Source organism: Phocoena sinus, chromosome 12 (assembly GCF_008692025.1).
Source record: "Phocoena sinus isolate mPhoSin1 chromosome 12, mPhoSin1.pri, whole genome shotgun sequence".
Classification (NCBI taxonomy): Eukaryota; Metazoa; Chordata; class Mammalia; order Artiodactyla; family Phocoenidae; genus Phocoena; species Phocoena sinus.
The window spans coordinates 6,282,410-6,307,270 of record NC_045774.1 but is presented as its reverse complement, the minus strand read 5'-3'; the positions used below and the strand labels follow the sequence as shown (position 1 = coordinate 6,307,270).

Genomic DNA, 24,861 nt, shown 5'->3' with positions numbered 1-24,861 from the left:
AACAGCACACATTTGGAAGAGATGATTACCAAACCCTTTCCATAAATACATTCTGTAATGCATCATTGTAGAGCTGTCGGTTTGACTATTTTGACTGACTTAAAGTCAGTATAACCAAGAGTACACAAACACATGACCTCATATATCAATACACATTTTACTGTATAAGATACTTACATGATTTTAATTCATAATGCTCTGATATAAAATTCCAATAAATACAAAAACTAAGAAAGCAAGAAAAAGTAGAGTGGCCACTAAGGAAATGTGCATGGAAAAGATGAAATGTATAAGAAGAGTTTGCTTGGTTGTTAAAAGCACAAATCCAGGTGCTAATCCTGGCATCTTTGGCACAGGAAGTGCCATGGACAAGAGCACGAATGCCGCAAGTAATCATAATAAATAATTCTAGTATGACAAAAAATACTAAAATTGAATATAATCTTTAATTATGAACCAAGACAATAAATCTAATTAATTTAGCAAGCAACGCTTTTGGAGTTGCTTTTCTCAGTTTCCAATTTTGAGAATGAGTAGGGCAAGGTGCTTTGCTGTGCACCTAATATACAGGCAATGGTTCTAGGAGATGTTTTTCACTTACTTCTACATGTAAGTTACTGAACACTGTGGCTGAGGCTGCTAGCTTGTTGTTTTACCAACACACATTTTCTCCTTCTTCCTTAGTGAGTAATAAAATATTTGAGGTGGTAAAATACCCCCCTACATCACTATAGTTCCCAGTTTCCCTTGCAGCTAGAAGGCGTCATTGACATATTTCTGTCCAGTGACATGTAAGCAGGTAAGAGTTTCATGTCTATTAAACTCAAATACAAAGGATAAAGACAGCTGATGCCAACTCTTATCTGCCATTCCCTTTTCCTCTATTTCTTGTTTGGAATATGAATTTGATGGATGATACTCTAGAAAACGACTCAGACCAGGAGGTGACCTTGAGAAAAAAAAAAACAGGAACTAAGGGCAATGGGGCAGAAAGAAGGAGAGAAACTGTATCCTTGATGTCAGTAGTTATGCATATCGGCCTTGGACTACCTACCGCCAAACTTCTACTAGAGAGAAAAATACACTTTATCGTGTTTAAGTCACTGTAATTTTTGATCTCTGTTTCTAGCAGCTGAGTGCAATTCCTGATACAAGCAGCCATGTGAAGCAGACATCAAGGGCAAACAGGATATATTTGAAGAAAATAAGTAAGCAAGTAATCAAATGCAGTAAAGCATTATGCATGTTATTCAAGAAGTAGCACAGGGTATAATGAGCCTGTCCAGGAGAAAACTGTTCATTCTATTTGCATAGGTTTGTTTCTCAGAGGGGGTGAAGCTTGGATTGAGTCTTGAAACATGAGAAAGCATTCGATTCAACAAAGTAGGAGTGAAGAGAGGGGCTGTAGCCTAACCAGGCAAAGAGAGCTCATGGGAAAAAGCACACGGAGGCATGAGTAACTTTAGATGACTCCAATCAAATTGGCATTAGTCACTAGGCTCAAAAATATATAATTTAGTACAAAATGGATGGTGTATTTGATTGAATAAGACATTATAAAAATTATCTGGCTCGTTTAAAGAAATCTACGTATGCTTCTCTATATAGTTTGCCTAAAAGTGGTTTAAGCTTAAGGGGGAAAAGGAAGGAGCCGGTTATGGATCTTGCCATCACAATCTCTTTCTCAAATTGCAGATGTTTAATATCCTATCTTGACCATTTTACCATCCACATGTTGAATGAGGTTAGCAAAGTGCACTGAGAGAGAACCTTAAAAGCAACCTTTAGAAAAGTACAAATCTCTGATAACTTAATATTCTCTCATCATGACAAAAACAGCATAAAATATGGAAGATGGATTTTGATATTCATGATTTACATTTTTCAAAAGATTGGAGAGATATCAAATGTAATAAGATAACAAGAAAGCACTTTGTAGAGGTGTTCAAAGTACCTGGCACCATTAATGAATTCTTATAATATTCTTGTGAGAAAGAAAAAAAGCAGAAATTATTCACCAAAATTGCGGACAGGACCAATGGCAGAAAGATGCTCTCAGAGGTCATCTGATCTAACCGTATCGTGCTCCAAGCCTTCAGGGAACTGGCATATTGATCCTGGCTTTACTACAATGTCTCTGAGAAGGGGCTCACAGACAGGAGGATGTGGTGTTGCAGGCACACCCCCAAGGTCACAGTGAACATGCGCCCAAGGAGTTCCACCACTGCAGAAGTGCACAGCAGCTTACACAGTTGATTTCACACGTGCTTGGTGTGAAATCTGATTTTGCTAAAATTGGGAAAGCTAATGCCCCACTTGTGCTGCCGACCCTCAACTTAAGCTCTGCCCAGGCGGAGTTTCCCTGTCGCTGAAGCCTGACCTAGAACACAGGGACAGTAGCCATCCTCATGGGCACCATGCTGCAACCACTCTTACAGATCTCATTTCACTGACTCGTTTATGATGGTAATAGTAATAGTAAACACTTGTTGGCACATGCTATGTGACAGATATTTTTCTAAACACAATCAATTTAGTTATTCATTTACTCCTGGCATTAAACTTACTAGCTTGACTTTCCAGATGAGAAACTGAGGCATGTTTAAGTAACTAACGCAAGGACACATACCTAACAAGGGACTAAACCAAGATGTAAACGCAGACAGTCTGGTTTTAGACTCCAGGATTCCAATACTATTACCTAAGAAATAATTCAGACCACAAATAGGCTCTCTTTTTCTTAGAATTTATAAGCAAGTGTGTTCCTATGGTTCAGGTTCAGTCAGGAGTTTCTTTCACCCCATGGTATATTTGTCTTGTCTCCAACTCCCCTAAATGAGGACAGTCATGTACAATGACATCTGATAGAAATGTATCCCTTTAAACCTAATTTTAAATAACCTTTATTAGAAAAATATTTGATTCAAATTCCATAATTTGAATCTATATTTATACGCTCTTTCTCTAGTTTGGTTAGTGAATCCTTGTGGAGTGTGTAACTGTGGTCTCTTTCCTATTCTAACCCTCCACATTTCCACTCCCAGTGGCTGACATGCCGCTGTCCTGGCCTGTATGCAACCACTTCCTTTGCTTCCGTCAAGTGTCATTTTAAATGGTGTCTCCTCAGAATGCCCTTCACTGGGCTCCCTGTCCAAACCACCCCGTCATTCACTTTCTTATCATCTCATCTTGGTTATTCCCTCTATAACATCTATCTCAGTTTCTAAATACTATATTTATTTTGTGTCTCCCTCATTCAACCCCTGACTTTATAAATTCCTTGATGACGGGGACAATGTTTACTTTACTTTGCTCACACTTTGCTCACTTGATGCCCCAAACACTGTCTAGTGCACGGTAGTTAATCAATGCTTCGATGAATAGATCAATATTCTTATGGCTTCTCACAAGAAACAGCACCCAGGCAAGGACTGACCTGAAGAATAAGTAAGAGTTGTTGGGGAAATACACGTTTAGATTGCTCTCCGAGTCCCAGCTGCATATATGTCACTGCTTTCAGGGCAGCCCTAGCTGACTACCCACGGCCAAGCGGAACCCACTCCCTTATTCTCTGAATCTGCTCCTCCCTGCCTTAGTGAATGGCATCCTCACACACTCAGATACCCAAACCAGAAGCCCAGTCACCCTGGACTGCTACCTCACCATCAGTCCCCGCGCTCAGTCACCAAGCCTTGCCAATTCTACCATGACCGCACATTGTTATAATCACTGACTTACCCAATCTTTGGTCTTTCCACATCCCTTCATGAAACTTTGGCTTCAGCCACGCTAAACCACTTCCACTTTCCCATCCTGCAAATCTCAGGTGTCCAGCTTCTGCTGAAAGCTATTCTGCTGTTGGTTTCTTGTGGCCTTTTATACCTATTCAGTATAAATAATCTCAGCTCATTCTTCAAAATTCACTGCAGAGATTTTTCTTAAACCACCACCCAGGCTGACTTAGGTGCCTTTTCTTTCTAGTTTCATGAATTACATTCATGCCTCTTTTATCACACTAATGACTAGACCATCCTAGTTGTCTCTAACTTGTTTTGAGTTTCATGTGAACAAAGCCAGTGTCTTTCAACTCATACCACCTGGGGCTGGCACAGTGACTGATGCATAGCTGTACTCAAGGTTAGTTCAAATAAAGCATGGTACAGTTCACCTGGTAAGAATCACTTTATTAGATCAAGTGAAAGTCTCAGGTGTATTATAAATGGAATTGTAAGAGGAGATGAAGGTTGGAAGAAATGCGTCTTTGCAAACAGATCAACTGAATCAACCCCGGAAGTCAATGAACTGCGTACCATCATGTAATAGTGATAGATTTAGAAAAATAGCTTTTGTTGAAAAAAAATGTGTTAATTGCGTACACAAATGAATAAGGGTAAAACTTAGTTTCCTCCCTCAGGAGATTATAATGTCATTGGGGAAACATATCAAATGGCTATAAAACAAGGCAGAATTAAACAAATGTTTAAAGGCACAACAAGGTATGCATTATAAAAATGTAGAGGATAGGGCTATCATTCTCCATTTGAACATTCCAAGGATAATACCAACACAATGACCCAATATAGAACTCATCATTTTTGCCCAAAACAGTCTACCTCCTATACCCTCTATCTCATTCTATCTTTACTCATAAATTCTTTATTCACATTGCAACATTGGTCTTTTTCCCATTTACCTGTAACAAATCTAATCTGAATAACAATGTCACTGATACGACTTGCATTTTTAAATAATTAATTTTTCTATGTTTTCATCTATTTTTTCCTTCGGTCTGTGTGTGGTCTTCCATTCTATGGCTGTACCATGGTTTGTTTATCCCCTCACTACTTGAAGGACATTTGGGCTGTTTTCTGTTGTTGGCTATTATGAATAAAGCTGCTTTAAGCTGAACGTATAAATTTGGTGTGAACGTAAGTTTGCATTTCCCTTGGGTCAACGTTCAGGAGTGAGGATGCTGGGTCATCTGGTAAGTGTATGTCTACATGACTCTGCCCCTTTGCATTCCCAGCAGCAGTTCCAGTTGCCCCACATACTTGTCAGTTGTTTTGATTTTTTTGTTATTGCTGTGCTAATAGCTGTGTAGTGGTACCTCATGGTAGTTTTAATTTGCACTTCCCTACTAACTGATAATGTTGAGTATCTTATCATGAGCTCACTTGCTACCTTTGTATCTTTGGTGAGGTGTCTATTTAAACATTTTATTCATTTTTAAATGGTTCAGTTTTTTTCCTTACTTTTGTATTCAGAGTTCTTCATATATTCTGGATAAAATTCCTTTATCAGATGTGATTTGTGAATATTTTCTCCCAGTCTGCAATCTATTTTTCAGGCTTTTAGTATCTCTTGAGGATGAGTAGTTATTAATTTTAGTGGAGTCTAATTTACCTTTTTTTTTTAATGGATTGTGCTTTTGGTGTCATCTTTGCCTAACCTAAGGTCTCAAAAATATTCTCTTACGTTTAATATTCTCTTAGAAGTTTTATAGTTTTAGGTGTTCATTTAAGCCCATAATCCACTTTGAGAGTTAACACTTCCATATAGCGCAAGGTATGGATCAAAGTCGTAGTAGCAGTAGTTGTTTTCTTGTTGTTCTTCTTTTTTTGCATATAGCTAACCAATTGTTTCAGCACCTTTTGTTAAACCACTATGTAAAATAATTTTATATCAAAGTATATCAGTAGCCTCAAAAATTTAATTAAAGGGTAATTTATATGCATTATAAAAATTAGAAGATGAATATAAACAAAAAGTAGAAGACAAAAGTTATAAAAAGCAGTGGGAATTGATTTTGCTGTATATATTCCCACTATGTTTCTTAACATAAAGGTAAGCAACTAGAGATTCAGAGATTGAATAGCACTCCTTGGGTCACTCAAGTCAGTGGCAGTGCTAAGAAGTGATTCCAGACAGTCTGACTTCACATCACATTGCTAGTTCAATGAACAATAATTAGTTAGAAAACCTCACTCAGAAAGATTATACAGATGAAAATGATAAAAAGGAAAAGTAAAATGGGTTGAACAAAAATCTACCTGGTCACCTGAACTAGAGCTCTAACCATTCACCTTCACCACTAACATTTATCAATTACCAGCTTATGCTAGTGGGAAGCAGCCACATAGCGCAGGGATATCAGCTCGGTGCTTTGTGACCGCCTGGAGGGGTGGGATAGGGAGGGTGGGAGGGAGGGAGACGCAAGAGGGAAGAGATATGGGAACATATGTATATGTATAACTGATTCACTTTGTTATAAAGCAGAAACTAACACACCACTGTAAAGCAATTATGCCCCAATAAAGATGTTAAAAAAAAATACCAGCTTATGTTAATGTTACCTCCTGAATTTCTTTTAGGTCTCTCCTTTCTATTAACTGAACTTTCCATTAACTGTTTTGAGGTTCTCCATCACCTAAAATATTCCAAGAGTGTCTTAACTGCCCTTCAGTCTTGACATTCCTAAATAGAGTTGCCAGCTAAAAAAAAGGAAGTTCAACTGAATGTGAAATCAGATAAACAACAAATAATGTTTTGGTGTTAAGTACAATACAAATATTGCATGGGACATACTTATATTAAAAATATTACTTATTATTTACCTGAAATACCAACCTAACTGAGTGTCCTGTGTTATGACCTGCTAAATCTGGTAACCCTGCTCCTAACACTATCTGCTAGGGAAACCAGAGTGTCAATGAGTGAATGAATGAACAAATAAATAAATGAATGAGTAAGCAAATGAGCACACCCTGATTTTGGGTAAATGGTAATCATGAAAGGTGCATGGAAAATAATGCATTTGGGTTGAGTCCTTGAAGGATGAATAGAATTTAATTTGATGAAGGGAGAAACCAAAGGCAAAACCAAATTAACCCCTGAAAAATTTTAAAACTCTTATTTTATAGCTCAGTGATGGTCAGATTAATATTTTTACGTGTTTACTTTTAGTACATTTGCTGCTGAAATAAATATATTTTCCTAGGATTTCATGTTATTGGAGCCAAACCATTTCTATTTACATCAGCAAAGCCATTTAAACGTATTTGCCCTATTTGACCACTGGCACCTCAAAAACAGCATCTAGGTCAGCTTGAAGTGCTTTCTGCCCCCCCATAAAAGTTGTATTAGCCCAGACTCCAAGGGCTAAGGTGACTCCATTATACTGTGATCTTGGATTTTTGCTCTGACTTGGCCATATTTCCTTTATCCACGGCATCCAGCTTTGTAGATAAACATACCTGATGCACAATAAACACTTTACCGGCTTTGGTGAAGAAACACATTTGCTCCTTTTTTTCAGTAAGACTTAAGGCTACAATTGAGTGAAAGCATGAGGATAAATATGAAAGGACTAATACATGATGGGATAAGTTAGCATAGCACCAACTCATCAATTTCAGTTTTCAGAACTTAATCAAGTATTCAGGCTTTTCCCTATAACTCCCATTGGTCATTTGTTTTTAATCACTAATTAGAAGAGAGATCAGATTAAATTTCCAACGGGGAAAAGTTCCTGCAGCCTTCCTGTAGCGGAGGTATTCACTTCTATACAATTTATTAATGAAAGTGAACTCTTCTTCTGACCATGGGCAATACAACCTTTAAAATACCTTTTATATATGTAAACATAAAGCTCTGCATTTTGCTGCTCTAAGCATTTAGCTATCTGATAGTGACCTGGAGGCCAACAGTTCTTGCCAGTGTTCAAATAGATAAAGACAATTCTTCATTCAGAATAAGATCATATGGAATAACACAATAGGGATTTCCCCACATAGTGATTTAGTTGTCTGGGAAACTATTTTTTCTACAAATGAGGACCACCTCATTATTTTGTGCTAAGCCTCATGTGCCTTAGACCGTGCCAGGGCCACTGTGCCTGGGAATATTTACACATAGGGATAACTTGTCTCTCATGGTATATAGCATACACATAGACATTTGGCCATCACATACTGAGGATAGTAGACTATAGAGAGAGCCAAACTGGGCCATGATATAGAGATAGTCAAACTGGGCCATGAGCTATTTAGTTACTCAGTCTTGGAGTCTTTCTACCTTTGAACTTGTTACATGATATGAATGAGCCTGCTGTTATACGAAGCTAAAAACATCCGAACTGACATGTAAGTCCTTGGTTTATATTCCTATGTACTTAGTTTTTGTAACCTCCAGGTTTTTTCATATATGTTCTATATTTTCTATTGAGACAACCCTATCCCCTCCTCTGTGTACATCATGACACAAAACTGAAAATAAATGTTTAGTCAGTATTCTATTTATTCTTTTCTAAAAAGATACAGGATCAGACAACTTCTGTGTTGGCTATTTCCAATTCCTTTCTTTAGTTGATTTTATATTGATGTTGCCCCCTCAAGTGAACAAACACAAGGCACTCCCACAGCATCCAGCACAGAGAAGGAAGTGGCAATGATGTAAGAGATGTAAGACAAATGTGATTACCACCTTAAAACAGATCCAGCAATAATAAGCTCCCTTCAACACTCCAGATGCCCAACTCAATATGATTTCATGGCATCTTACAGATTTAGAAAACATAGTTATTTTTTTCTGATAAAAAAGGAAGCACTTTTCAAGAATACATTAACTTCCCATTTTAAGGTGTAGTTAGTATATGAAGGTAAGGACAGGGTGCTTTTAACCCCAATTTTGAGTCATTCATTCATTCATTCATTTATGGCTGCATTGGGTCTTTGTTGCTGCATGCAGGCTTTCTCTAGTTGCAGCCAGCGGGGGCTACTCTTTGTTGCGGTGCACGGGCTTCTCATTGTGGTGGCTTCTCTTGTTGTGGAGCACGGACTCTAGGTGCACAGGCTTCAGTAGTTGTGGCTCATGGGCTTAGTTGCTCCGCCGCATGTGGGATCTTCCCAGACCCGGGGTCAGACCTGTGTCCCCTGCACTGGCAGGCGGATTCTTAACCACTGCACCACCAGGGAAATCCCTTAAGTCATACTTTTAAGAATGAAATTAGGGATCACCAGAGAGATAATTTGGGATGATCTCATTCCTGGCCATGATAACCTGATACCTAGGGAGGCATTACTAGGTTATAATTCTAACTAAGAAATTTTTAATCAAGGTAATTGTATTATACATGTCTGAAGAAATACTTTATTAATGATTAAATGAGATGATAGTCATGAGTAGTATAAGAGAGAATTCCAAGGAGACAAAGTGAAGCAATATGTCTCTGGCACAACCCAAAGAAGAGGCTGCACAGCTGCAATGAGTGCTGGCCTGGAGGATCATCTAATGTCAAAGGACAGTCAGGTGCATCACGGTGTCATAGTTCTGATAATACCACCCCTTAATGTGATCCAACTAACTACGTTTGTGGATTCTGCATCTATAAAATAACTATCAGATAATAATTGAGCTGCCAAAAAACCAATGATTAGAAGCCAGGGAGTTTTGAGATCCCTTGTAATAGCAGCCTTGCTATTAAGCCTTACTTAATCCTTACAAGGATCCTATGAAGTTAATAAAAAAAAAACCAAAAAACAAAACACACACAAATAAATAAAAGCCAAGGTGATATATGCCAGAGTGCAAAAACATAATCAGTTACCATATATTTGAAACGCAGGAAGAGGTCTAAAATAAAGGAGCAACAGCTAGCCAAACACGCAAAAGGAAACTGTAATTCGGAGTCAGCCATGCCTCTTCTCTTCCCCACAAAAAGCCAAAGGGCCATGGGTAATAGAGATCTAATACAGACCAGCAATCAGGAACTTAGGAAGTTCTGAGCTACAAGTCAGATTTTCATCAATGATGGGTATGAACTGAGAGGCGAAGACAATATGTAATAAAGCCTCCTTTTATACTTCCTGCCAAGGCAGAAGTTGACATCGTTTTTTAGAGGACATCAGGTCCAAGTGTGTTGGCACGTGAGGATGCTCACGTAAGCAGCCAGGGTGTGGGCCCTTTCAGGACAGAAAATCCTGCTTATTTATTTGTAAGTAAGACACAGATCTATGCACAAGCAGCATGCCTGCATCCAGTGCTGTGCACTAATGTGCAGACGGCAAAGGCAGCCAAGAGAGGGAGGGAGGGTCTGCAGGGAATGAGGCTGATGGGCGAGCAGGAATTCTAGAGGAGCACCGAGAACACTGGGGGGTACTGCTCTGAACACATAAGCCCACTGTGAATGAATGCTTCGTGGTGGAAAGTGTTATGCATTGTAAATACATCCATGGGTTTTATCATAGGCATCTTAATCCCCAAAGTGTGGCATTTGGATAGATTCTACCTCCTAAAATGTAGATTCCTGGAATCAGTGAAATACAATGGGAATTCAGTGAACTAGCTTCTTGCGACATTTCCAATACCGAACAAACCCACTGTAATGGCAGTGTCCTTTAAAGAAAATAAACATGTCAGTAAGTTCAGAAATAGAGGATATTTTAAAAATTACCTGATGGACGATGACAGTGAAAAGGACCCATCACAGCTATAACTCAAGTATGGGTAAATCTGTAATGTACAAATTTATCCTTAGGAGACACTGTCAAAATGTTTTTAATGTGAATTTAAAATATTTGAGTTTGGGGGCTCTTCTGTTTCTGCTATTTTTCACTCCTGATTTATATGCTGTCCCAAGAGTTTGAGAGCGTAAATTAGTTCCTGAGGGCAAAATCTCCATGGCTCCCCACACCAAGGCCTTGTTATTATAGGCCTGCTCTAGAGCACGGAGCCCCCCGGCAGTATTTGTTTCAGGTGAAAAGAACATCAAGCCGTTAGTCTGAAAAAAGACACACTCCAGAAGAAATGCAGCCCAGCAGGGATTTTGCAAAAGATCCTGCACCGGGGAAAAATAAATCCAGCACAATCATATTTGGGTCCTGCCTTTACAAAGGCTCATTAACATGTCATTCAAATGATGTAAAGAAAGACTGAACTGAGAGCTTTGCCTGCCAGCCTCTGTCAAGGTAAAATGCCCTGTTGTCTACATACCAGGAATGGAGGAAATGTTCAAGCAGCTCTGGTTTGCTCATGCTTGATACAGACTGGAAATTGTGAACTATTTACCTATTTTAAGGAAACTGTCCAGTTTCGTTTATTCTCTTTTCCCACATCAGATAGAGTAAGTCAAACAATTACAGAGCTTTAATTCATGGTGGTTGAATCTATAAAAACACTCAAATGTCACCTGAGACTGAGGACTATATAATATAATTGAGTTTCTAATGAAAGTAAAAGAAACTGGCAAAGCTTAGAGAAGCCACTAGTGAAGATCTGTGTGAAGCAATTGAGAGAGCAGAGGAGATTCTAAGGTTAGAATAGAGAGAGAGAGGAAGAAAAGCAGAGATGGCTGGAATATTGGAGAGTGCTGGGGCTTAGAAGATTCAGTAGGTGGCCTGAACCTTCTACTGTCTCTTCACTAATCTTCAGGAAACACACGCCGTTCACACTCAGAGCTGAATCTGAGGGTATTTTGGCAGCACAGGTGGGCAACCCGGTTGGCCCAGAGTTTGTCTCAAGCTTGGTTGTCATCAGACAAACAGGTGCCCAGCACTTCATTCCTCTATTCCCAAGGGCAACTTCTTCTAAAATGAAATTTCATGCTCAAACTTCAGAAACATATGATTTAAACATATGCCAGTCTCTTTCTCCATATTTGCAGCTTCTCAATCCTCCACCTCCCAGGCCCTTTCTTAGAATAGCTTCTTGTGGAAGGTTTAGGCGAAAAGTGATTTTCCCCTCCTTTTATCTAGTCCATAGAAGTCTTTCACAAGAAAACTGAGCAGCCACAAGAAAAGAGAATTAACGACATTTTAGGACGTGATATTTTAATGCCTGAGACTATTTTCAGAATGACAGAGGAATTTTCCTTTTGGAAACACACAGTCTTACAAAAAAAAAAAAAATTCACCATGGACCATAACCAATGGACACAAGCTTCTGTCTTATCATCCCACTTTAAGAAAAGAGAGAGAGAGAATGAAAAACGTTATGAAGATAAAAGTATCTTCAAATGACATAATGTGTTTAATTTGAAAGCAATTTTTTCTTCACATAGAGCAAGAATCTATTTCTATGAGATGAAAAGTGTATGAGACATAATAAACACTGCCTATGCTTGGATACATGATAATTAATTTACACTGATTAGTTTACTAAGGTAAAAAGTGCAGGGCTTCCCTGGTGGCGCAGTGGTTGGGAGTCCGCCTGCCGATGCAGGGGACACGGGTTCATGCCCCGGTCCGGGAAGATCCCACATGCCGCGGAGCGGCTGGGCCCGTGAGCCATGGCCGCTGACCCTGCGCGTCCTTGAGCCTGTGCTCCGCAACGGGGGAGAGGCCACAACAGTGAGAGGCCCGCGTATTGCAAAAAAAAAAAAAAAAAAAAAGTTCTTCTGTGGAACATTATTTAGCAGAAAAAATCAAATAATTGTAATGCTTTAGGTATCCTTAGGTTTAATACGCTGGGGATCCATTACAACTAAGGGATTTTGTATAATGAGGGTTTCTCAGGAGCTCCTAGGGACAAGAGCCACTTTTTCCCAAGGTATAATTAGTGGCTGCTAGATGGTAGGATTGGAGAGATTCTGAGAAAAGCTCTTCCTTGACTGACCTGCACCAACTGACTCATGCCGGGGAACTACATATTATCCTTCCAAAAGCAAACACCACTCAGGGAGCTTTTTGTGGTCTTGTTGTGTCTGACTCACAGAGTTATCCAATCTCCCAGGATGTGTGTCACCTCAATTCTCCAAATTCTCCCTAATTCTCCTTCAGTTTGCCTCGTGCTTCTAGACTCAGCTGAATCACAGTGTTCTCCATAACACCCTTCTTGACTAGTCTACAATAATCTCCCTAACAAGGCAGCATCATAATTTAGCTTTTAATTTTTCCCCTATCACTCCTAGACTAGTCAGCCCCATCACCTTAACCGAGGTCACTGAAATTAGGTGAAAACTGATTTAAATGATCGAATAATCAGGTGCGGTAGCTTACAGTTCTTTCACATACATATTGGAGAAACACAGTATGTATTTCTTGGTAATAAGTGACCCTCTTGGGAGGAATGAAGACTCGGTACTTAAGGGAATATGAGGTGAAGACACTGAAAGAATAATAAGGTAATGCTGAGGACAGTCATGACTCTACATTATTGTCCAGGACAGTGTAGTTTTATACTGCAATTTGCAACTTATTCGTGGATTATGAAATCTACAAATGAATAGGAATCAACACTTTAAAAATGAAATAGAGCTTTTAGAATGCTAGCATGATTGCAAATGTCCAAGACTGGAAAATAGTGTAAAGCACATTGTAAATTTATTTGACCATGAAACCCTTTAGAGAGGGCACACTGAGGAGCTGGTACTCTTCCCATCAGAGTCTGGAAAATGCTGGTTATAGGCCAAAGCCTCTGAAGACACAACTGTCTCCTCTGTATATTCTGATTTCTACCCACCCTGCACTGTGACTCATTCAACATAACGGATACCCTAAGTAAGCAACAAAAAAAGCTGAGAAGAACTGGGAGGAAAAAAAGTAAGAAAATGCTTGAAAATTTTGTTTCACTTTTATAAGGAATGAAAAATTCATTTCAATTCAGCCCCCAAATCTTGCAATATAGGTTTCTGAGAGGACTGCTTTTTAAGTGGTACCTTACAAAAAATGTTAATATATTAAGAAAATACTGAAAGTCCTTAACTCTAGTCACACTAGAACTAGAGTAAAAGGACTGAAATAAGATGGAGTATGTTTTTAGGAGAGGGCACTGGACAAGTCCTATTTGTTGTCCTGAACACCTGTTATTTTTGTTGAACTGCTTTGTCTATCTCCTCACTGTTATTAACTTTTGATGAGTCTAAAAAATTGTTATATAAAACAGAAGAGAAAAATAATTGGTTATTTATGCATCAGAACTGACCAAAGTAGTCAAAACTAATTGAAGTAACCTGTTTTATTTTCCTTATAAACTCATAGCCTCTTTCTTAATAGGGCACAATGATTTTTTTTTTATATTTATGGAAACTTGACATATAGACATTTTTTCTTCCTTTGGCAAATACTCTTTCATGATTACGTGAGAGTACAGCCTATTTCACACAGTAAGATATTAAAATGAAGGATACTCATTCTAGATTTCAGATGATGAAGTCTTCTTCAAAATCCTTTATGAACTTTTCAGTAAATCATTAACAAAATGACTTAGTTGTTTGCACAGAAAAATTACTTTCCGTCAGGGAGATGAATAAAACGTAGCGTTTATCTCCTGGCACAGGCTTACTATATTCTGTTAACACTGTCTTCTTCATCTACACAGTTCTTAGTCATCAAACGTCTGATATTTTGGCATATCACTACTTTAATTACAAAAAAAATCAAGTGAAAATTAATTTAAATAGTCAAGTAAGTCAGGGGAAAATCAATCCTGATTCTGCTCATACGAATCTGTTCCATCAAAATTCCTATCTACTCTCATCAGAGAATTTTGGGATTGTATTTGAATTTTCTTTTTAAGAAGCTCTGTTTGCCTGCCAGGAGTATAGACAGAACTAATACTGAATTTCAACTTGAAAGGCACCAGGTAGAATCTCATAAGTTTCATGGATGAAATCTTCTAACGTTCAAGGTAAAGTCTATCAAGCAGAAAAGAACAGAACTGAACGATCTCAAAGGACTGAAACACTGACTGCAATCTTAATTATTGGGAAAACTTTCCTTCATCTATCCTAAGAAGCCATTTTCAAAGCTCATCACATGAGCCACATTCTGTAAATCTTCAGACCTGGCTAAGTCCTCAGCAACAAAAGAAAAAAGAACCAAAGGAAATACAATTAAAGAAGGAACTAAAACCAAAAGGTGTTAAGTGACAATAAAACAGTTTTCAATAATATGTATAGAAGAATGTATGACGTCTACAGTATGTAAGGGCCTGAAGGAAACCAGGACCCTTCATTGATTCTCTGATTTGATTTATCTATGATAAATAAAAGTGGGGAGAGGACTGGCCAGGAAGAGTAAGATGAGTCACAAATATGCTCCTTCCCCTAGATCTTTTTCTTTCGTTAAGCTCAATATTTTGAATATTTACATCCTTATATTGATTGGCAATTATAGTAAAACAGAAATATTTGATGGAATTACATCCAATCATCCAAAAGTAAGATTACTCAAGATAGGTGGAGAATTTTCCTTCCCTTTCTCCACAGGTGGTACAGAGCTGGACGTCACGAATGTGTGGTTTGTAAAGTCTCCAGACCATGTGGCCCTATTTGGAAACTTGATTTGCCTAATCATTCCATCCCTTTCATGCTCGGGTTGTCTCTAGTATTTCCTGGTTGTGAATAACATTTTGTGACTATCTCTATGCATTAATCTTTGATGCCATTTCTGATTATTTCTTCATGGTAGAACTGAAAAGGATTAAATTATTGAGTTAGCAATCAGGAATCATTTTAAACCTCACAATACATTTTAATCTGGTTGATTTAAAACATCTACTACCAACTCATTTGGGGGCTGCATTTTTGCTTCCCCATCCTAGATCCCCTTTCTGCTCTCCTTTTTATTCTATTATCTCTTGACTTTTTCTCCCAAACCTCTGTCCCACACACATTTGCAAACAATGCACCATCTCCAAGAGCGCCTCCATGAATCCCCCCAAAATCGTGGAGCTTCAGACTTTATGCTAGTTGTTGGTTTTGTTTGGTTTTTACGGAGTACCCTTATACCTTGCTCCTCTCCCTCCTAATTTAACTCTCCTGCTTCCTCCTACAGGAATGATCTACTTCCTCATCAAGGTTAGTAATGCATTCTGGCCATGCCTCATATGTGGCAAGTAGATCTCATACTCTCTAGAAGTGCTTTACCAAACAGCTGTTCCAGCTAGAAGGTGGACTCTAAGGGCACAGAGAAAAACACGATTGATCTCTGTATCATAAGAATATACCAAATGGCTTGGCACATAAGAGGTACTCCATAAATGCTTAGGAAATTTAATTACTACAGAGGAAATTCAAAAGACATCCCAAAGGCCTAGATTATGCTCTTTCAGGATAATTTGTAATTTGATAATGTAAAAATGCACTATTACACAGAAAGTAGATTAATTTCAAAATGTTCTACAACAGTTTTACCAGATATTTCTGAGACCATAATGCAAAACTGGTTAGATGTCTTGAATCAAGAAACAATCAAAAAGTTTAGGCTTTTCATTCCCTCAAATTGTAGCCTTATTCAATTTCTCACTTTTGCTGTCATGTATATTGAGGACTTGAGGTTTTAGTGGTCTCTGTATTTTATCAAAAGCTTGCATTTTATAAGGAGAATTTGTATTAATTTCTTAATATAATACGTGATTTAATATTAAACTCTTCCATGATATTTTTCCTTGCGATTCCCTGCTAGAAGTTTATTGATTTTGATCATCTATTAGAAGCCAACTCATGGACCAGAATATAATTGTCAGAATGTAACAGATTTTTCTAATAATTTTTATCTAGTTGATTAAACCTAGGTAATATAATACAAGGTTCTGCTAAATAACTAAAATTTTAAAAAGGAATACCATTAGGAAGGTTTTTTCTGGATTACGGATGTGATCTATCATATAGCTTAAAATAATAAACTCAGAGGGAGGGGATATGGGGATCTATGTATACATATAGCTGATTCACTTTGTTATACAGCAGAAACTAACACAACATTGTAAAGCAATTATACTCCAATAAAGATGATAAAAATTAATTAATTTAAATCAGTTTTCTGTCCCAATGGTTGGTCTCTACTTTCTCCTCAGGAAATAGTACATGCTGCACCTCTGTTTCCCATCACAGTGGTTCTGAATATTGAAAATATGTTGCTCTTATCTTTCTAACCTCATTAAAACAGGATTCTTATCTTGTGCAAGTGTAAAAGGCCAAAGTTTTAAGTGAGCAAAGTCACTGTGATTGCATAAAAGCAGAAAAGAACACAAATACCTGTTCTACTTATCACAATTATTTAACTATAAATGAATCATGAAGCGTTTGCTGCTTACTCACTTTCGGCACTGTTCTGGGTCTACAAGAAGAAAAGAACATCTACATTTCAGAAGCTTACCACCTACTTGAGCAAGAGAAGTGTCCCACTGAAAAGCAGTGTATGAAACTTGAGGTTATATGTCTGGATAAAATTTGAACTTGCTTCGAGCCTGCCCTCTCATGCATATTAATTCGTGTGGATATTAAATACAATCCAAAATTATGGTTAATGTGTATTGTTTGATGTAGAGAAGGAACTAAAATATTCTGCAACCATTTTACACATGGTGACATTTTAAATCTTATGGACCATCTAGGAGAATTTTTTTAAATGTCTTCTTTAGGCACCTCTTCCTGCAAACATTCTCCTTAGAATTTGGTTGCCCATCCCCTCTTTTCTGACTTGCCTTCCTTGACTTGCACGTGACCATCTCTCTTCTGCCCCCTTCCTGTGCGACTCAGTTCCTAAAAACACGATTCCTTGTCCCTGTTACCTGTTGCTGGGACTACTATAGTCTTCCCACTAGTCCCACATTAGCAGTCTCCTCTGTCTCCTCCTCTCTGCAGTCCATATTCCAGTCCCAAGCTAGTGTGTTCCTGCGAGAGCACAGTAGCTTCACACCATTCCTTTGTTCACGAATGGTCATTAGCTCTCCTCTAATAACCAGATTAAGGTCAGTTTCCATGCTGGCATTCAGGGCCATCCACAGTAACTCTAACTCTAACCCTAACCCTAGCCCTAACCCTAGACCACCTACCTGTGCATTTGTACCTCCTATTACTCTCCCATACTCATCCTTAGAGCCTACCCGGACCAGGCTCTTCATTTAAAAACATCAGATGATTTGCTATCTCAATGCCTTTGCCTTGCACATCTCTAGCCATTAAATTCTACTTATCTTCTGAGTCCATCTTAAATACTCCCTTTTATTTAGTAATCACCTATGAGCATTACATGGATGCTCATATGTGAGCACTCCTTTTCTAAAATGCAATAGTACTTAATGCTTACCTTATGGAAGTGGCCATAGTTTTCTTTACGTTACCCTTATTTATGCACTGCTCCCAATCACTAGATTTTCAAATACCATGAAGATAGGTACTTGGTACTACTTACATTCTTATTCTCTAGTGCACTCAGCAGAGTAATTTGCACATAGTAGGAATAAGATTAATATTTACTGGATTGACATTTTAATCAAGCTTATATATTCTCTCTAAAAATATAATCTAGGAAATGAATTTAATCTAGGAAACTAACTGTTAATCATTAGTGACAAAATAGAATCTTAAGGATGGCTTAATGGCAATATAAATAGGTCACTTTATGGGGTAAATGGATGTTGTAGGGATAGGGAAGGTTCTAGACTTAATATTCAGGTTCCAGTGAGAGAGATGAATGGTTTCCTAAGACCCATGAATATCTGCATGTCTTGTTTTCCCCATGACATTATTTTGCAACTGAATATATCATTATGAGGTGGTACATTCCACAAAATGTAGTGAGGACACCTTCAGGATTTGGATCTTCCAGAGGAATCACATTGCACTCATTTGGCATCATCTCTGCCAGTGACTAGAATTCCTGCTGTCTGCAGTTTTGCTGTGATTATTTATACTTTTATGGGCTTACTAACAAGAATCACAAGGCATAATAGAATGATCAGTTAGATTTTCCCAAAGTAACTTGTTATTCAGAAGAAAAATATCTCCAGGAAAGTATCTTTAATTATCCTGGAACAATTCACCATAAGAGATATCCCCAAATGCCCCTAAAAGTTCCCAAATTGGGACAATTGTTATTTGTTTATCCAGTTTACTGAGAACTATTTGAAGCATCTGACCATGCTGGAACTTAAGGAACTATCCCTTAAGATGGTACTTTCTGTCGAGCAGAGGTAACAAAAGGACCAAGCTAAGGAAGAGCTCTCCCAAGAATGAGTATCAGAACCCCTCCAGTAGAGAGGACAGGGTGGCTCTTGACCCACCCAATTCAACTTTGAGGGAGTATACATTACTCCAGCATTGGTTCTTTTCCCAGGCTCCAAGGAGGAGACTGTATGAGAGAAGTCTGGCTAGGTTCAAGTACTTCGCTACCAAAGCTCACAGTTTTATCCACGGAGTCTGCCACGTCTTGACCATGTGAGCGCACAAGGTCTCCTTAGAGAATTGGGTGAGAGCACAATCCTCTGGAGAGTGTGATGACGGACACTGGACCAGGACGCTGGCGTACAACAGCAAACAGGCCCTGGGAAGGCAGTGTGTGCCATCTACCAATGCTTGCCTAACACAGGCAGAATATTATCCTCTCAAAGGCAACCGACAAGCTTTGATTAAGTAGAGATAAAATTGTATTTAAACCATAATGGAAAAGAATATAAATATGTATTCATATAATATTATATGTATATATAAAGAATGTATATGTTTGTATAACTGAGTTGCTTTGCTGTACAGAAGAATACAACATTGTAAATCAACTATACTTCAATTTAAAAAAATCACTAAATCAACCATTATAACTGAAACATAATTTGTAATATATTATCTCCATTAGACACTTCTTCCTTGTATGCAAACATAAAACTTGTTAACATACAAAACAAACAAATACACAAATGATTCTCCCTAAATCTTAGCAACTTACATTAAAGAAAGTTCCTCATATGACTACAGTTCCTCGGGGATATTATTATTCATTTATGTTCCATCATTTCATAGAGTGAATACCGACTTAAAATTTCTCAAAGTGCCAGGCCTGTCTGTACTTTGAAGACAATTATGTCAATGTCTCTAACTTCCTGTGTATGTCATACTCTTTTCCATATGGAAGAGGCTATCGATTTTATGTCTGCGTGAAGGAGAGGAATCATAGGACATTTCACCTGTTAAATCACATCTATTTTAAGGAAAGAAATATGGTAAACACATTTTCTCTATAAAGAATGCTGTCTACCATTATTTCTCATTAATCAAATGTGATGTGTAGCTTGCTAAAAAGCCCTATAGCATTTTCCTAACAATTACAGCTCCTAATCTGTATAACATGCTGCTTCATTTTAAGGCAAAGGGACATTCTGGAAATCCATAAATACTACAGGGTATAAAGAGGGAAAAAATATAACTTGTACTATAACTTTTAGCCAGAGAAAACAGAAACAGAGAAAGAGAAAAACAGGTAATGCTTCCACATCTGAGTGATAAAACATCTGCACAGAATTCCTACTGACTGTATGGGAACAGTCAGGAAATCATTCTTTTAAAAATGAGTTTTAAGCAGAACAGTAATCTAGAAAAGCATCATAACACATTGCATCGCCTGGAGCAGCCCCACAGCGTGGCATGATGCCTTTAGAAAGCAGAGTTCGGTCCCATAGTGCTGTCTAGGGGAGAATGTGAATGAAAGAGAGGGAGTGCTGTGCACATTTGTATCCACTCTACAACAATCTACCATTGCCCCTGGTGCCCGGCATCTGCTCTGCACCCACAAATCTGGAATTAGGCTTCACGTGCCTGCCCTCTGCAGCTACAAGCTTTGCATCCCAATTAAACCAACCCCACTGTCCTGGAAGAATAGCCCTGCTCAGTGACTGACAAACATTTAAGAATGTATGCATGTGGGGCTTCCCTGGTGGCGCAGTGGTTGAGAGTCCTCCTGCCGATGCAGGGGACGCGGGTTCGTGCCCCGGTCCGGGAGGGTCCTGCATGCCGTGGAGCGGCTGGGACCGTGAGCCATGGCCGCTGAGCCTGCATGTCCGGAGCCTGTGCTCCGCAACGGGAGAGGCCACAACAGTGAGAGGCCCGTGTACCGCAAAAAAAAAAAAAGAATGTACGCATGTGAAACTAAGATGAAAATGAAAGAGACGTTATTTATGTGAAAGGGCATTTAAAGATGAATAAGTTATGTTGAGGTTGAGAAAGTATGCCCATTTAGAAACGGATGAGACAGTTGCTGAAGTATGGAAGACTAGTTGGGAAATGCTAGGGCAAATCAAGTAGACATGTAACAGTTGTATTTTACAATGGTCATAGAAAACTTGCTAATTAGTATTTATCAAAAGAAGTTTTTGAGTGGACAATTTTTTTTTTTTTTTTTTTTTGCGGTACGCGGGCCTCTCGCTGCTGTGGCCTCTCCGGTTGCGGAGCCCAGGCTCCAGACGTGCAGGCTCAGCGGCCATGGCTCACGGGCCCAGCCGCTCCGCCGCATGTGGGATCTTCCCAGACCGGGGCACGAACCCGTGTCCCCTGCATCGGCAGGCAGACTCTCAACCACTGCACCACCTGGGAAGCCCCGCACTTTTTACATGTAGAGTGTGAATGCTATGCATGGGAACGCCCTAATCTATTTGGTACTCCGGAATTTTGTTATACAACAAAAGAAATCTTAAAAAGTGACATCATTTGGAATTCAGAAATTGTATTTACACTGAAATGTTTATTACAATGAAATATAGCAGAAAGGCTTACAAGTTATAGAACATTAGAAGCTTATGTGTCGTCTGAAGTTTTCCACCAAGTTTATGAAGACGGTGGAGGGATATTTCTACCACAAAAAAGTAACATTAATTTTTACACATAATATTAGAAACTAAGTATTTTCTATGCAATATACTCCTATGCTGGGAATTCCAGATCTTTATGTCAAAGGTCCTGGAAAATCTATTGAGGGTATCATGTCAAAACTCAAAGTTGTCAAGTATTACTAATGATACCTCTACTGTGTCCTTATACAGAAATGGTGTTATTTTGAATCTAGAGCCCAGAAATAGACCTAAACATACATGGGTATTTGATTTTGATGAACAAAGTCAACCAAGGGGAAAGGAACGAGTGCATATCCATATAGGTATGCATACCTAACACCGTAGTAAAATTAACATGAGCTGGATCCTAAATCTAAATGGAAAAGCCACAACTATAAAACGTCTAGGAGAAAACATAGGAGAATATTTTATGACTTGAGATTATGCAAAGGTTTCTTTGACAGACTCTAGCAATAACTATAAAAGAGTAATAAATTTAAAATGTCTCTTCATCAAAAGATGATATAAAGAAAATGAATTAACAACCTACAGACTGTCAGAAAATAGTCATAAAACATATATCTGACAAAGTACTGGCACCTAATATATATACGAAAGATTCTGGAAAGATATACCAAACAATCCAATTAAAAAATGAGCGGAAGAGTTCTCAGAGCTCCTGGTACGAGCTTCTTCCCTTGGGTGGATTCTTGGCTTTTCTCCCAGCATGGCCCCCAAACACCTGTCTTCACTTCCACCCCAAGCAAAGAAACCGAAGAAACCGAGAAGGCCTCCTGCCTCCAGGCCAGAGGAAACGTCTGCTTCTCCGAACTTGCCGAAGGAAGAAAAGGAACAGCAAGAAGCAATTGAACACATTGATGAAGTACAAAATGAAATAGACAGACTTAACGAACAAGCCAGTGAGGAAATTTTGAAAGTAGAACAGAAATATAACAAACTCCGCCAACCATTTTTTCAGAAGAGGTCGGAATTGATCGGCAAAACCCCACATTTTTGGGTAACAACATTTGTTAACCATCCACAAGTGTCTGCACTGCTTGGGGAGGAGGACGAAGAGGCGCTGCATTATTTGACAAGAGTAGAAGTGACAGAATTTGAAGATATTAAATCAGGTTACAGAATAGATTTGCATCTTGATGAAAACCCTTACTTTGAAAATAAAGTTCTCTCCAAAGAATTTCATCTGAATGAGAGTGGTGATCCATCTTCAAAGTCCACTGAAATCAAATGGAAATCCGGAAAGGATGTGACAAAACGTTCAAGTCGAACTCAGAATAAAGCCAGCAGGAAGAGACAGCATGAGGACCCAGAAAGCTTCTTCACCTGCTTTACTGATCATTCCGATGCAGGTGCAGATGAGTTAGGAGAGGTCATCAAAGATGATATTTGGCCAAATCCATTACAGTACTACTTGGTTCTGGACACGGATGATGAGGAAAGGGAAGGAGAAGAAGATGATGATGACGATGAAGAGGAAGAAGGGTTGGAAGATATTGATGAAGAAGGGGATGAGGCTGAAGGTGAAGATGATGATGAGGGGGAGGGAGGAGAGGAAGGTGAAGGAGAAGATGACTAATGGAACACTGATGGATTCCAACCTTCCTTTGTTAATTTTCTCCAGTCCCTGGGAGCAAGTTGCAGTCTTTTTTTTTTTTTTCCTCCTTCTCCTCTTATGCTCAGTCGCCCTGTTTTTGAGGTCTCTTTTCTCCTTTATACCATGGCTCACAACTTATTTTGGGGCGAAATACCTTGAGCAGAATTCAGTGGGAAAAGAATCTCTACCCCTTTCTGTTCCAAATTCATTTTTATCCCTTCCTGTCTCAACAAAAACTTTATGGAATCAACACCACCATGCTCTGTGGGAAAAAAGAAGACCCTTCTGCTCCCTTAGCTCTGCTGGAAGCTGGAGGGTGCTAGGCCCCTGTGTAGTAGTGCATAGAATTCTAGCTTTCTTCCTCCTTTCTCTGTATATTGGGCTCAGAGATTACACTGTGTCTCTATGTGAATATGGACAGTTAGCATTTACCAATGTGTATCTGTCTACTTTCTCTTGTTTAAAAAAAGAAAAAAAAACTTTAAAAAATGGGATTATAGAAGGTCAGCAAAGGGTGGGTTTGAGATGTTTGGGTGGGTTAAGTGGGCATTTCGACAACATGCCTTCTCCTTTGGCATGTTTAATTGTGATGTTTAATGGACATCCTTGCAGTTTAAGATGACACTTTTAAAATAAAAGTCTCCTAATGAAAAAAAAAAATGAGCGGAAGATCGAAATAGACATTTCACCAAGGAAGACATACAGATGGACAAGAGGCACATGAAAAGACACTCAACATCACTAATTATTAGAGAAATGCAAATCAAAGCTACAATGAGGTTTCACCTCATGCCGGTCAGAATGGCCATTATCAAAACATCTAGAAACAATAAATGCTGGAGAGGGTGTGGTGAAAAGGGAACCCTCCTGCACTGTTGGTGGGAATGTAAATTGATACAGCTACTATGGAAAGCAGTATGGAGATTCCTTAAAAAACTAAAAATAGAGCTACCATACGACCCAGCAATCCCACTACTGGGCATATACCCTGAGAAAACCATAATTCAAAAAGAGACACGTACCACAATGTTCACTGCAGCCCTATTTACAATGGCCAGGACATGGAAGCAACTTAAGTGTCCATCAGCAGATGAATGGATAAAGAAGATGTGGCACATATATACAATGGAATATTACTCAGCCATAAAACGAAACGAAATTGAGTTATTTGTAGTGAGGTGGATGGACCTAGAGTCTGTCGTACAGAGTGAAGTAAGTCAGAAAGAGAAAAACAAATACTGTATGCTAATGCATATACTTGGAATCTAAAAAAAAAAAAAAAAATGGTACTGATGAACCTAGTTGCAGGGCAGGAATACAGATGTAGACATAGAGAATGGACTTGAGGACATGGGGTGGGAGGGGGAAGCTGGGGCAAAGTGAGTGTAGCATTGACATATATACTATACCGAATGTAAAATAGCTAGTGGGAAACAACAGCATAGCAAAGGGAGATCAGCTTGGTGCCTTGAGATGACTTAGAGGGGTGGGATAGGGGGGATGGGAGGGAGGCTCAAGAGGGAGGGGATATGGGGACATAGGTCTGCATATGGCTGATTCACTTTGGTGTACAACAGAAACTAACACAGTGTTGTGAAGCAATTATATTCCAATAAAGATCTATTAAAAATATATATATACATACTTAAAAAAAAGCAAATGATACACAAGTATTGAACTCTACATAGTGGTGTTCATTATGTAGCAAT

General features: G+C 38.7%; 2 protein-coding genes across 3 annotated transcripts in view; one reads left to right on the top strand and one right to left on the bottom strand.

The window, feature by feature from the left end:
- Positions 1-24,861, bottom strand: part of PRKN (parkin RBR E3 ubiquitin protein ligase) — a 1,284,475-nt gene that overhangs the window by 718,399 nt on the left and 541,215 nt on the right. The gene's annotated exons all lie outside the window — the stretch shown is intronic.
- Positions 22,265-23,427, top strand: LOC116763622 (protein SET-like). The gene has a single exon (XM_032651609.1). It carries the CDS (start codon positions 22,265-22,267, stop codon positions 23,132-23,134), a length of 870 nt encoding a protein of 289 aa, XP_032507500.1. The 3' UTR covers positions 23,135-23,427.